The sequence below is a fragment of the Carex rostrata genome, chromosome 12 (assembly GCF_964058835.1).
Source record: "Carex rostrata chromosome 12, lpCarRost1.2, whole genome shotgun sequence".
Lineage (NCBI taxonomy): Eukaryota > Viridiplantae > Streptophyta > Magnoliopsida > Poales > Cyperaceae > Carex > Carex rostrata.
Window position 1 is genome coordinate 171,290 of NC_135929.1, and position 14,629 is coordinate 185,918.

At 37.9% G+C, this 14,629-nt stretch overlaps 1 protein-coding gene across 1 annotated transcript; it reads left to right on the forward strand.

Annotated features, from left to right (window-relative positions):
* Positions 1-1,624: 1,624 nt before the first annotated feature.
* SEC15B (exocyst complex component sec15B) lies at positions 1,625-6,237 on the forward strand. The gene is made up of 4 exons (XM_078312818.1): positions 1,625-2,517; positions 3,015-3,290; positions 4,147-4,384; positions 4,769-6,237. Exons 1-4 carry the CDS (start codon positions 1,795-1,797, stop codon positions 6,013-6,015), a joined length of 2,484 nt encoding a protein of 827 aa, XP_078168944.1. The 5' UTR covers positions 1,625-1,794; the 3' UTR covers positions 6,016-6,237.
* The last annotated feature ends 8,392 nt before the right edge of the window (positions 6,238-14,629 follow it).

Here is a 14,629-nt window from a genome sequence, read left to right on the forward strand (position 1 = left end):
TGCACAATCCAAATGAGTACGTTCCTTCCAGCCGTAGACCAGATGGCACTATGGAGTTTGTGAAGAGGGCTTTCAAGTACGTAGTGCAATTCCGAGAGGCAAGAGAGGTGACCTGTACATGCCAAGGACCCCAACTAACACAAATACCTTGTAGTCACGTGATGGCGGTATGCCGAGTGAGAAACTTCTGCGAGGATCACTATGTCGCTGACATGTATCGTACCGATTACCTTGCTTCTACTTGGGGTGGATCTTTCCATTCTTATCCTAACCAGCATGAGTGGCCTGCGTATGTCGGTGATAGAATACTCCCTTCAGAAGGATGGATAAGGAAGGGGAGGAGGAGACACAAACGTGCTATAATGACCATGGACGAGATGGGTGGTAGGAGGCCATCGGGAAATCAGGCTCGCCGTTCCGTTTCTGACAGGCGCAGGGCAGGTATGTAGCATTTTTCGGAATTAATTTATGATTTTATTATATTAATAATTGAATTCTGTTGTTATGTTCAGATGCCATAAACGAACACAATGAAAGAGAAAATGCGAAAGTTGTTGCTGGAGCAACTGGTAGAACACAACCACCTCTTGCGACCCAATCATCTAGTAGCCAAGGGTCTACAAGTACTGCTGCTCCTGCAGCTGACACCAGAAAATCTTCTCGTCTATTGGGTCTATTCCGACGTCGTGAAAGATGAACTTATTATTTTGCTTAGGTGAACTAAGTTATGAATATTTGTGAACTTCAGTTGTATCGTTGAACTTTAATTGTATTTGTGAACTTATTATTCCGACGTCGTGAAAGATACGTTGTAATTTCAGAAGACCATTTCGATGTAAAGCAGAAAAAACATAAAAACCAACATGAAATATAAAATAAAACTGCAATCATAATAAAGAGCTACAGTCCAAAATACATCATAAAAAAACTGCAATCATAATAAATACATCATAAAAAAACTGTATATGTATATATGTATGTGTATGTGTATATGTATGTATGTATATATGTATGTATGTATGTATGTATGTATGTATGTATGTATGTATATATTATACATATATTATAAAAATCAAAAAAAAAAAAGACCAACAAAAAAAAACTAAAACTTCACAAATGAAAATATTAAGAAAAAATCAGATCTCTAAAAAAAAAAAAAAAAAAAAAAAGTGGACCGCCAGGGATCGTGGCGGTCCGCTATAGAAGTGGACCGCCAGCAACCCTGGCGGTTTGGTTATATTTAAAAAAAATCAGATTTTGAGGTTATTTTTGTAAAAAACTTTTTTTTTTGGGTTATTAATAAAAATGGCCGAAAACTATTTAAGTACCTAATCCAAAGTAACAATTTTTAAATAAAAGAGCTAAACTAGCAGGCAAATATTCGCATTTAGAAATAAATATTTATAATAAAGTTTTGTGATGTGCCTATTAATTGTCTTTAAATTAACTTAAAAAAATTAGATGGGACGACGACTTCCGATTTATTGAATTAATTAAAGTACTCGATTATAATTAAAAGCTTCAATTCGGATTGCAGAGTCTTTAATATAATGACGTGGCGGATAAAAACCTGGAAAGGGTAAAACAGGCAAGAGAGACACCGTCTATTAAAAATGCGAATATTTTCTCTGATTGTTAGTTGTTAGTTGTTACCGCGTCTAGCGGTCCTCGCCGCATATCTCGAGGACATTTCTGTCATTTCGCAGTTCCTCTGCTCTCTTCAAACCAACTCCACCTCTTTACCCCCTTTCTCTCAACTTCCCCACCAAATCCGATCTGATCTCCTCGGTCGCAATGCGCCGGAAAGACCCCTCCTCGGTGTCTCCGCCTCTCTCCAACGGCGTCTCTGCCACTATGTCCCACTCAACCGTAGTCGGCACCACCTCCGATCACTCCCTTGATCGCCAAGACTTCGTAACCCTCTCCACTGCCATCTCCAACGGCGACGATCTGGGCCCTTTTGTACGCCGTGCCTTCACCTCGGGCCGTCCTGATTCTATCCTTCAGCACCTCCGCCTTTTCTCCCGCTCCAAGGAATCAGAAATCGAGGAACTCTGCAAGGCACACTACTCAGACTTCATCAGAGCCGTTGACGACCTCAGATCTCTCCTCTGTGATGTAGATGATCTAAAGACCTCTCTCTCTGACACGAATCGCCTCCTTCTCTCCGCGGGAGTGCCTCTTTTAACCTCTCTTGATTCGTTTCTATATGCCAAGTCACTCTCCAATAACTTAACACTAGCGTTAAATTCAGCCAGGAGGTGTGTCAAGTTGCTGACCATTTGTGCAAGAGCAAATTACTATTTGGGAAACAATAACTTGTACCTAGCTTTGAGAGCAGTGGATGAGATTGACCAGGAGGTGGTCAAGGATGCTGAGGGCGTACCACTCCCAGCTCTGAGGCGCATGCTGGTACAGTATATACCTGCCATAAGGGGCTATGCAGAGAAGAAGATTTCAAAGGAGTTCTCAGATTGGATGGTTCAGGTTCGGGCTGCGTCGCGACACCTGGGTCAGGTTGATTTTATTTTTTATCTAAACATTTTCTGGGTGTTTAGTAATTTATTGACCGTCTAGAATTGGTTAAAAGTTTTAACTCAACCCCCCATGATACATATTTTTTCCAACTGCAATGATGAACAGTCCTAATAATAGATATCAACTAGGGCCTGTGTAGTGTTTCCGGCAAATATCCTACCGTGGCACCGGATAACACAACACAAGTCCTCCTAATTTGATATTATCTTTTTACTGCTTTATGAAACATCTCCCATTTTCCTAATATTAGAATATACAAATTGATACTTGCTATTTTGGTAATGCTATTACTTTGTTTTGTCTCGTCTTCTTTAGTGATTACTCTTTGTGTTGTAGATGATTTTATAATTAATGGTGGTGGAGCCACTTTTTTCATAAGAAAAATGGATAGTTCTTGCATGACCCAAATCTGAATGTTGTGTCTTGAGTTTACAGAAAGTCCCAAAGAAACCTAATTGTTCATTGATTTGTGACAGGTGGCGATTAGCCGTGCATCAGTACAGCGGCAGAGAGATGAGGAGCTGAATTCATCTCGCAGTGGGGCTGAGTCTCTGTACTCACTTGATGCAGACTCTGACCCAGATGACATTGCAGCAGCAGCTGCCTGTGCTCCTGATGCCGCCTCAACTGCTGGGTTTGACCTCACCCCACTCTACCGGGCCCACCACATACATACCACACTTGGTCTAGAAGATCGGTTCAAAAAGTACTATTTCGAGAACCGCAAGCTCCAGCTCACCTCAGACTATCAGGTTTGTTATAAAAAAAAATTGACTGTCGTGTAGCATTGGGTTTGAGTCATTGAACTGTGTTGATTTAAAATTGTGCAATAAGCCTCTTAAAACTTGGACTCATTGATGCAATTTGGCCCTTGATCTAACCCTACCTATCCGGGCTTTCATTTCAGCAAATAAGCATCAACTTAACATAAGTGCAATTATAATCGAGTAAGGCTACGCTACTTCGCGAATTAAACGGGCTGTTTTAATTCGCGCTCATATCTCTAGTTTCGAAGTCCAAATAGCCGATCCAAACCGTTAGATGTTTGATCTATATTAAAATGTGCTTGGAGACCAAATTTTTCATTTTTGAAATTTTTTTACTATTTATTAAGATGGTTTGAAAATCACTGTTTTTATTAAAATTCTGCACCATTAAAAAACAGCGATTTTCAAACCATCTTAATAAATAGTAAAAAAATTCAAAAAAATGTAAAATTTGGTCTCCAAGCACATTTTAATATAGATTAAATATCTAACGGTTTGGATCGGCTATTTGGACTTCGAAACTAGAGATATGAGCGCGAATTAAAACAGCCCGTTTAATTCGCGAAGTAGCGTAGCCTTACTCATTATAATCAACCAATCACCAGTCTTGATTTATGACTCATGTAAGCTTTGAGTGTGTTCAATTTATTACTACAATTTATCTTATGACAACCTCAATTTTGCAATTATGCACCAACAAACTAAGGTAAGAACTGGTCACCATACAGGGTCATCACATATGAAATGGTAGATCTGTAACGAACGAAAATATTACTACATTTTAAGGTGTTGTATCCCTAAAGCTTTTCTGAACATACTTCGGTCTCTTTTTGAAATCTAGGTGTCATCCATGACCCCTTTTCTAGAATCGCACCAGACATTCTTTGCACAGATAGCAGGGTTCTTCATTATCGAGGACAGGATCCTGCGTACCGGTGGGGGATTGGTATCGCGTGCTGATGTGGACTCTCTGTGGGATGCGGCAGTGGCTAAGATGGTTGCGGTTCTCGAGGACCAATTCTCCCGCATGCAGACTGCCAACCATCTCCTCCTCATTAAGGACTATGTTGGCCTCCTTGGTATGTACCATTACTGTAATGTTTTGCCACAGCTCTGACTACACGCCAAAAAATATTTTGAGTTTGGCAATCATACCAAGTCAAGGGTTGGTTTGGTGCTGTATGAAGAGTAGTATTTACTATCCTGGTTAGTTCTACTACTCTTTCTATATGGTCCTGTATCAGTGCACAACTAGGTTTTGGTTGTTATCCAAGATACTGATTTACCAATGGACCATACACCCAGTTACCCATTACTACTCACACAAGTCATTTATACCGCACCCAATCAGGCCCACTTCTAGTATAATTGCTAGTATCAGGTAGCGTAGAAATTGTTCTTAAGAGTTTTTAGAATGTATATACGATATTTGGAATTTACAATTACTGTTTTTACTACGGTAGGTATCACCTTGAGACGCTATGGCTATGCGGTAGGCCCGCTAATGGATGTGCTGGCAAAACACAGGGACAAGTACCATGACCTCCTATTGGCTGATTGCAAGCGCCAGGTGTCAGAAGCCCTCGCTGCTGACAAGTTTGAGCAAATGATCATGAAGAAGGAATATGAGTACTCCATGAATGTACTTGCTTTCCAAATCCAAACCTCTGATATAATACCAGCATTTCCGTATGTGGCCCCATTCTCCTCCACGGTACCAGATCTATGCCGAATTGTGCGCTCCTTCATTGAAGACTCTGTTAGCTTCTTATCTCATGGAGGCACGATTGAAATCTTTCCAACAGTGAAAAAGTATCTTGAACGGTTACTTGTGGAAGTAATCGACGCATCAATTCTACGTTTGGTCGACACAGGTGGCCTCAACTGGTCCCAGGCAATGCATGTGGCATCTAATATGGCTGTTATGGAGCGTGCTTGTGAATTCTTCTACCTCCATGCAGCCCAACTGTCAGGTGTGAGACGGCCTGGTCACACATCCGGCCGTAGGGACTTCCCCCTCAAAAGATCCCGAGATGCCTCTGAGGTCGTATTATTAAAACTACTATGCAATAAAATTGATGACTTTGTAGACAACAATGCGGATGCAATCAACTGGATGGCCGATGATGTTGTAAATGGCACTGCAAATGGAATTGAATTGGGAAATGAGTACGCAAATGAGGTTTATATCTACCTTGACACACTGTTAGAAACAGCTAAGCATATCCTTCCTGCACCCGTTTTACGTAGGGTTTTCTACGGGGTTCTCTGCCACGTGTCAGATCAGGTTATTGGGTTGTTCTTAAGTGACTCTGTTAAGAGATTCAATATAAATGCAGTTATGGGGATTGATGCCGATTTGAGGCATTTTGAGGAGTTTGCAGATGGATTGGCGCCACTCTTCAGTGACAACCCAGATGAGTTGTCAGCTGGTGAGGAGCCAAGAAGCGCGCTTATTGAGGCAAGGCAGATGGTGAACTTGCTCATGAGTAGTAACCCTGAGAACTTTTTGAATGCAGTCATACGAGAGAGGAGCTATAACAAGTTGGATCATAAGAAGGTGGTCTCTATTTCTGAGAAGTTTAGGGATTCCTCAGACCGGTTGTTTGGTACATTCAGTACCATTGGTACAAGGCGTGGGGAGAAGGCAAACCCAAGTAAGAGAAAGGGGTTGGAGTCCTTGATAAAGAGGCTCAAAGATATAAGCTAGAGAGAGATGAATGTTGGTCTCTCTTGTTTACTAGCTTGCTAGATATAATTTCTCATTTATTTGGGATGTGTTGTATAAGTTTTGTTGTTTGTTATCCTGTCTCAGCGTGTGATTTTTTTTTTTTTTTTTTTTATGTTATATATTAGACCTCTCAGTGCTGTGTAATTTTGCATTTGCTGGTATTCATTCTTTAATATGTTTCATGTATGATAATTTGTGCTGCATTGTTATTTTTGCCTTTTTCTACCATTTTGCACTTGCCAATGTTTATGCATCGATCAGTTTGCCAAGTGTGGATCCTCTTTTCTATTGGTTGCTTAAAATATATTTGGACTAGAAGTTCCTTTGAAATTTGTTAATGCATTGCATTCCCAGTCAGGTTCATCTGTACACTTGCATTACCAATAGAATAGGCATTCAGTAATCAGTATAAACAACAACTACTCGCGGTTTCTCTATACTCTATAGCAGTTCAGTATTTGGATCGATTAAGTTCTATCTATTTTTCAGCTCATCTTAATTTTAGGGTAACGCCCAATTAATTACATGGTGATTTTGATAATTTAATTGCTTTGTTTATTTTTTCTTTTATAACTTAATTTTTAGTTGGAATTAATGGTAAAAAGGGATCGACTGATGAGAACTGAGCAATAGTAAAATACCTTTCGAAATTGCTAGCATAAATATTTGTAAGTATCAGATAATATTTTAGATATAACTGCCAGTTTGTTGGTTTAATAACTTGAAATGGCTCAAAAATTAATCCTAAAAACCCATTATGCATGCATATTGCAGAAAAATGTAATACTCAGCAATTTTGGCACAAAAATTAACGTGTCCTTTCAAAACTGCTCTAATAATAATTTGCAAAAGTTTTAGATATTATTTGAAGCATAACAGTCCGTTTGGAGATGTAATCACTTGAAAAAAAGTCTAGAAATAATTTTCTGCTATCGTAATTTCTTGGAATATGATTTCCGCGTTTGGCAAACTGAACAAGGGAATAGAGACGGTAATAAGTGATTCCCGGCTACTCGGATTCCCTAATCTGTGGCTATATAGCCAAAAAAAAACGCAGCCAGTTGGTTTGGAAAATTGATCTGATCGTAGCTGCCAGGACATAACTAAGGTAAAGATGCGCTGTTTCTCTTGAGTTTTGGAATAATTGGAAGATTAATGTATAATCAATTGTATTTAATTTTCGGATGAATTTAATAAAAATAAAAAAGAAGGTACTGGTATTGGATATGTGTGGTACCATGTCCTGGTATTTGACATTACTAAATGAAAACAAAAGAATTAGAAACAATTCATCTTTAAAGTATGTAAAGTGACTTCACTTTATTATGTGATTGGTATGTAGTGATGATTATTGAAATTACTTGGAGCTTATAGATTAATTAATGGATGGTTTAAATTTCTTAGAGAAATTGGTACCAACAAAAACATGATTTACTTTCATAGAAATAACGCGACACACTTTCAAGGAACAATGGTACCAACAGTTTATGTCATTTACTTAGACCCAATTGGATCTGGGTGAGGTATGTCTTTTCTCAAATATCATGTGGGCAATTTGGAAAGCCCAATGCCAGTTTGTATATGGAGGGGTGAGTTATATATATCCTATGCAAGGGGATGAACTGGTACAATCTGAAGTCTGGTATAGCTCTGCTTGTATAATGGAGATAATTGGTCGGGTTAGGAACTTCAGGATTGTTTACACCAAGATAGAAGGGAATGAGATAGCCCATTTATAAGCAAATTTTTATATCTAGCAAAATGAAAGCTGTAATACTTGAAAAGTCTTGGAATTGAAAATTACAAGGTGATATTTTTTTAGTACTGATATATTTAAGGTAGTCATTAGTAATTAAGTTATTACAAACTGTTAAAATTGCCCCTCAATATTTTTACAAATTTGGTGATGGATGCAAATGGTACAAAATATTACTTTAAGTAAAGATTTTTTTTTTTCTTTTTTGTTAAAAGCTCTAAGGCACTTCCATTCATAACAGTATTACATTAGGCCTTACACAAGCTCGGGATTAAAAGTGATTTTTCGAGCTGTAATTCCTATACAATAGTCTATTGTTTCCCTTCTCTATCCTACCCCATGTTGAACATTGGCATAGTGAAACCCACATAGGAGAGGCGTTCTGTATGAGCAAGATTTGCCAGTAAGTGTGCTTGTGCATTCTCTTCTCTTGGAATGTATTGACAGCAATATTCAAGGTGTGAGAGCAGATTTGTGCAATGCGTACTAGTGGCTGATAAGCATGCCAGTCCGCAGATTTTATATTCCGGAAGTTTCATGTTGGCTCCAATGTCTGAACCAGCATCTGACAATCAGAATAGAAGATGCAATTTTCTAACTGGAGTTGTTGTGCAACTTGAATTGCCAGCAGTAGAGCATGAGTTTCTGTCTGGAAAGGCGAGTCCGGGTCTGCCATGTAGTTAAGCTCATACCTCATCAATGTTCCTTGTCTGAATAGACATATGCTGCACCTCCTGATTGTTGTGATGCAGGTGTTGCGCTAACCGACCCGTCAACCCAGCAAAAGCACTAAGCACGAGTAGTGCAGAATCACTCAACCAGTAGGCAAAAGTTATATTTGTTTTTCTGGCATCACCACTACATTCTGATCCAAAGAGATTTCAATCAAGAGGTGCCTCTATGCAATGTTAGTATTTCAGATGAAAGCTTTAAGCCTACTGCACGCAATACAAAAAGTGGAGGCCCTTGGAATCACTAACTGTACTTTCCTCACTGATTCTCAACAACTGGTATGTGCTCTGGCAAACTCTAACTCCCCTGTGTGTGTCCACTGGAAGGCGTATCAGGAAATTGTGCAAATCTAAAATTTACTGGCAACAAACCCGACTTATACTTGCCGGTACGTGCAAAGAGATTTCAATCAAGAGGCCCATCATATCGCTAACTGGGAAAGGATGTGAGAGAATACAATTAAAGTTCAACAATACAATCAAAATCAAAATAGCAAGTTTATCTGCCACTACGTCTCAATAAACCTAACAAACGACTAGTTCTTCTGGTACCAGATGTAGGTGCGGCATTACTTGTAGAGGCTTGGCTACTAGATGATTGGCTTACAGGAGGAGGGGGTTGTGTTCTACCAGTTGCTTCAGCAACAACTCTAGCATTTTCTCTTTTGTTGTGCTCGTTTATGGCATCTGAACATAAGAACACAATTCAGTTAGTAATATAATAAGATCATAAATGAATTTCGTACAATGCTACATACCTGCCATGCGCCTGTCAGAAACAGAACGGCGAGCCAGATTTCCCGACGGTCGCCTACCACTCATCTCGTCCATGGTCATTACAATACGCTTGTGTCTCCTCCTCCCCTTTCTTATCCATCATTCTAAAGGGAGTATTCTATCACCGACATATGCAGGCCACTCATGCTGATCGGGATAAGAATGGAAAGATCCACCCCAAGTGGAAGCAAGGTAATCGGTACGGTACATGTCAGCGACATAGTGTTCCTCGCAGTAGTTCCTCACTCGGCATACCGCCATCACGTGACTACAGGGTATGTGACTTAGTTGGGGTCCTTGGCATGTACAGTTTACCGCCCTGACATCTCCGAATTTAACCACGTACTTGCAAGCCCTCTTCACAAACTCCATAGTGCCATCTGGTCTACGGCTGGTAGGCCCGAACTCATTTGGATTTTGCACTTCGAATTCAGTACCATCATTACCCATCGGGATCACGGTCATAGTTGCACCTTTGTCCCTGTGTTGTCTTAGTTTCTCCTCCACCCTTGTTGAAAATGACTGATTCATCCTTATTAATTCTACGGCCTTAGCACGCCGTTCCTGAAACCATGTATTTAACTTGTAGAATGTGTCATCTACAACTGCAGCCACGGGCAACATCCGACTCTGCTTGAAGACTGCATTCAGCGACTCGGACCCGTTGGTGGTCATAATTCCCCAACGCCAACCTCCATCACGGGATTGATATATTTTCTTGTATGCTGGATCTTCGTTGACATCTCTGGGATTATTTTTGCCCACCTTCATTAAATAGAGATTTGCCTTTGGCATGTACTACACAAAAAATAAGGAAATAGAATAATAAGTAAACAATTGTACTAAAAAAATCGTTTTCTTAAAATATAATAATATATGTAAACAACTGAAATATATATACCTTTGCAAAACTGCTAGTCATCTCTACCACCCTTCTCGGCTTTTTCCTTATGCAATTCCATCTAAATGTATCTTGAACCCACTTGTCGCCCTCGGTTGCTGGTGGTACCCCTGATTGTCATAAGGGGAGTGCTGGTGGTACCCTTGGTTGTCATAACCCGAATTGTCATAACCTGAAGGTCCAGCCCCAGCCGCACTTGAAGATCCAGCCCCAGCCTGGGGAACCCTCTTCGAATATATGTCCATTACCGGGACCCCATTGGCCGCAAATTGAGTGTACACAACTCTCCACAAATTCGCATCTATTATTGGATACCTCACAAAGTAAGGTCTACCCCCCACCCCACGTGAGTTGTCAATCTGTGTAGCCAATTCTATTTCATACCTGTTGGGGTTTACAACAGTCTTTTCGTATATTAGCTGCTTAAGTTCCTGAAATGTGGTATTTTCATTAACCTCGAAGCCAAATGCGGCATCTTTCGTGTACTGCACGCCGTCTGCACCCTTTTGTAGCTTGCCGCACGTGTACAGTGCAACTAACATCTTTTCCTTAACAAACTACATTTAAAAAATAATTTTATAAGTACTACACTAATTATAAATGGCTAATTGGAAAATAACTAAAAAAAAAATTAAAAAATATCCAGTTGCTACAGTAAAAAAATCCATTTGCTACAGCCTATGATACAGTAATTGCAACAGTGATTGATTAATTAGACTAATAATTACCTGTAGCAATCGCCTGAGAATCGTCAAAAATCGCCTTGTTTTTCTCTCATTACTATAGACAGCGTTGTTTTTCAGTTTAGAATGGTATGGGAGTGGGCAGGAGAGAGAAAAAACGGAATTTATAGGGATCCATAGTGGGGCGCCCGTGATGGGGGCGCCTCACTGGACTTGTGGGCCGCCCGTGTGGGGGGCGCCTCACTAGGGGCATGGAGCGCCCGTGAGGGTGGCGCCTCACTGGGAATTTTGGGCCGCCCCTGGCTCAGGCGGTCGGGGCATTAAAAAAAAAAAAAACGGTAGAAAATGACATTTTTAAAATTATATTTTTTGTTTAGAGTATTAATAAAAATGGCCGATAATATTGTTTTATCTTAGCATATAAATAATATTTTACTTTAATTATTCGAAATCAGCTCCCAGGCGATTTCATAATTTTTGCTATGTTAATTTCGATGATTTGACGCATAGATTTATTTTTATTATTTTACGGATAAAAAACGGATATTTTGACATTACAACGTGGAAATAGTAATTGAGAGTAAAATAGTGAGAGTCGTATTTTCTTGGAATTATGTATTTGGATGTTAATTGCCATCATGATCAAATTGCGCATGCAGAATTTTTGCAATGTTCTTTTTCACAAGTCAATTGGTAAAAATGTCAGATTTCCTTTTTTTGGAAATGAGACAAAGAGTTGATTGGATTGATCGGCCAATCATTTGGTGAAAATTAAGTGAAAGAGAACAACTCATGCATGCATACTTGCAAAGTACATGGAAAAAATGTGCCATTACTTTTCTCTTTTCTTTGCCACCACCAAAAGTTTTGTCGTATGCAATGCAATTGTAAGCCGCAATTTAGATGGAACAAAATCAGAAAAATATTGAAGGCAGCAAAGAGCTCCCTTATATATCTTCCTTTCTTTAACTATCTTTTTTTTTCTTTTTTTCTTGCGAGGATCTATATATATAGACGCGTTTTAATCATAGAATCCACACATTGCTCATGCCAACCGTTGATCTTGTGCAAAGCAACCGTTGACGAACTTAAATTGTACGTTTATAATTATATTACTTGCAAATAATATCAAGAGTTCGTAGAATCAGTGAAATAATTTTACTTTCAAAATAAATTTTAGTACATCCATTTTTTTGTATTTTCATCTTGTACACAGAAATAAAAAAATTTATGTGGAAAAATTGAAGATCAAGAATAAGCAACCTTTTGAAATCATGCATCTTTTAGATTTGACATTTTACATTATAATAAAGTTTGTCGCATCCAAAATTTAATTGACATATACGGACAGTGGCGTAGTTAGGATTTTCATTAGGATAGGTAAAATTAATTATTATTATTTTATTTAAATTATTAAATAATTTTCATTGGAAGCGGAATTGGTAATTGACCATGAATTAAAATCGAGAAAATTAGTATAAATCAACTGAATTAGATTGAAAACTCAATTTTTTCGAAAAATTATTAAGATAAAAAATTTAATTTGAAATATTGAAGTATTAAATTTCACTTTGAAGCATAGTTCACAATACTCTATTAAAATTCAGTCCATTTTAAATAGTTAAACCTAATAAAAATAATTTAATGCATTACATTAAATTTCAGTATATTACTTTATAAAATATTTTAGTATATTCCTTTCAAAAAAAAGAAAAAAATGTTTAATGTGGTTCCACTATCATACCATTCTTAATCACCTTCCTCTTATCGGTATATTTCAAAATAGATTGATGAAAGACTACCAAATTTATAACGACGACTCGGCCAATTTCACTAATCGAGAGCTTTGACTCAGTTAGAAGTAGACAAAACTAAAATTCAGGAATAGGCAAAACTCAAATCCAGAAATAGACAAAACCTAAATCCAAACCAACTATATACAAATTTGGTACCGTATTTCAAAATCCAGAGATAGACGACTGCCTATATACCCTTGAATTAAGCTGGCTCCGTCACTGTATACGGATATATATTTGATTTTTCTTGGTCAACTTTGGCAAATGATGTATACGGATAAGCAAATTAACGGATATGCATGCATTGTGTTCTTAGATTTCAAACTGAGAATAATCCCTTTGATCCCCTGACCATTCATTTTCCTAGCTTTCTCTATCCTAGACTCATGATCTCTACGTGATATATATATGGTCGCTTGCAAGGGGCCGGGTCTAGCTCATGCTGAGACTTTAATTATATATCTTTGAGGGATATGAGTTTGGTTGGCATTCATTTTACTATTATTACTATTATTATTACTATTATGATGATGATGATGATGATATGAGTTTGGTTGGCATGCAATCTCCTTGAAACCTATTAGATATGCTTCAAATGACGAATTCAAAATATTGAAACTGCTATACTTCCCACGTGATGCATTCACATACAAAATTTATAAATTTATAAATTTATTTAGTATAAAGTCAACCAGTAAAATATATATATATATGAGTATCACGAGACATCTTATATTATCGATAACACGCTATAGCCAAACTCAAAAGTAAATATCATAATATTTTCACCACAAGAACATACAGGTTTTCGCGAGGATAACAATAATGAATTCGCGAGTCTTCAAATAGCCTCGCGATAAGAGTAGCCTCGCAATAGGCTTTGAAATATCCTCGCGATAAGAGTAGCCTCACAATAGGCTTTGAAATAGCCTCGCAATAGGCTTTGAAATATCCTCACGAGGATACGTACCTATAGTGACGGCTGTTTTTAAGAGGATACATTTTGCAAGGAGCTATCCTCGCGAATAGTTTTCTGAGAGGAGTTAACCTCGCGATTACCAAAAAACTATCCTTGCGAAAACGTAGCTGTTCTTGTGGTATTTACATGTGTGTAGGAAAATTGATATGAATTGCATTATTTTAGGTTGATATTTATTTTTAAATTTTGAGTTGATAAATTTTAAAGGGAGAATTTCACGTATACCCCTCAAAAACTTCAAAATTACGTATTCCCCCCTCTAAAGTTTGAAATTACATATTTCCCCCTTTAAACTTACAAAACTCATCAATTTACCCATTTTATTATATTTTATATTAAAACTCATTCTAAAATTTTAAATACCCATTTTACCCTTTATCAAACTCAAATTTAAATCTAAATGGTTCCTCTAACGTTCAAACCGCGTGCATCGCATTAAGATTTGTGCTTAACGCTTCAATATGCGTGCTGAACTAGCACACATATCTTAAGCAATCCCAATCCACACGCATCACATTAAGATCTGTGCACGTTGCTTCAATATGCGTGCTTGTTCGCATCAATATTCATGTTGATATTGCGCGCGCATATCTAAAAGCAGTTTGGACGGTAGGGTAACCCTTTAGATTTAAATTTGAGTTTGATGGGCTTTATATGTTTTTAATAAGGGTAAAATGAGAATTTTAAAATTTTAGAATGAGTTTCAATATAAAATACAATAAAATGGGTATATTTGTGAGTTTTTGAAATTTAGAGGGGCAAATACGAAATTTTAAACTTTAGAGGGGGAATACGTAATTTTGAAGTTTTGAGGGGTATACATGAAATTCCCCTAATTTTAAAATATAAAAACATATGACTGGGGCTATGGTACTATGCATAGTGCATATTGACCCGCGTTATGGACTCAAATTTTCGGTTTGAACGTTCTATTGGTCGATCCAAACCATTTAACATGGTCTCCATATGG

Bases quoted from the DNA above. Each gene is read 5' to 3' on its own strand.
- SEC15B (XM_078312818.1), top strand. From the start codon at position 1,795: ATGCGCCGGAAAGACCCCTCCTCGGTGTCTCCGCCTCTCTCCAACGGC. The intron at 3,291-4,146 runs GTTTGTTATAAA...TTTGAAATCTAG, and splicing joins AGCTCACCTCAGACTATCAG to GTGTCATCCATGACCCCTTT. The intron at 4,385-4,768 runs GTATGTACCATT...TTACTACGGTAG, and splicing joins GGACTATGTTGGCCTCCTTG to GTATCACCTTGAGACGCTAT.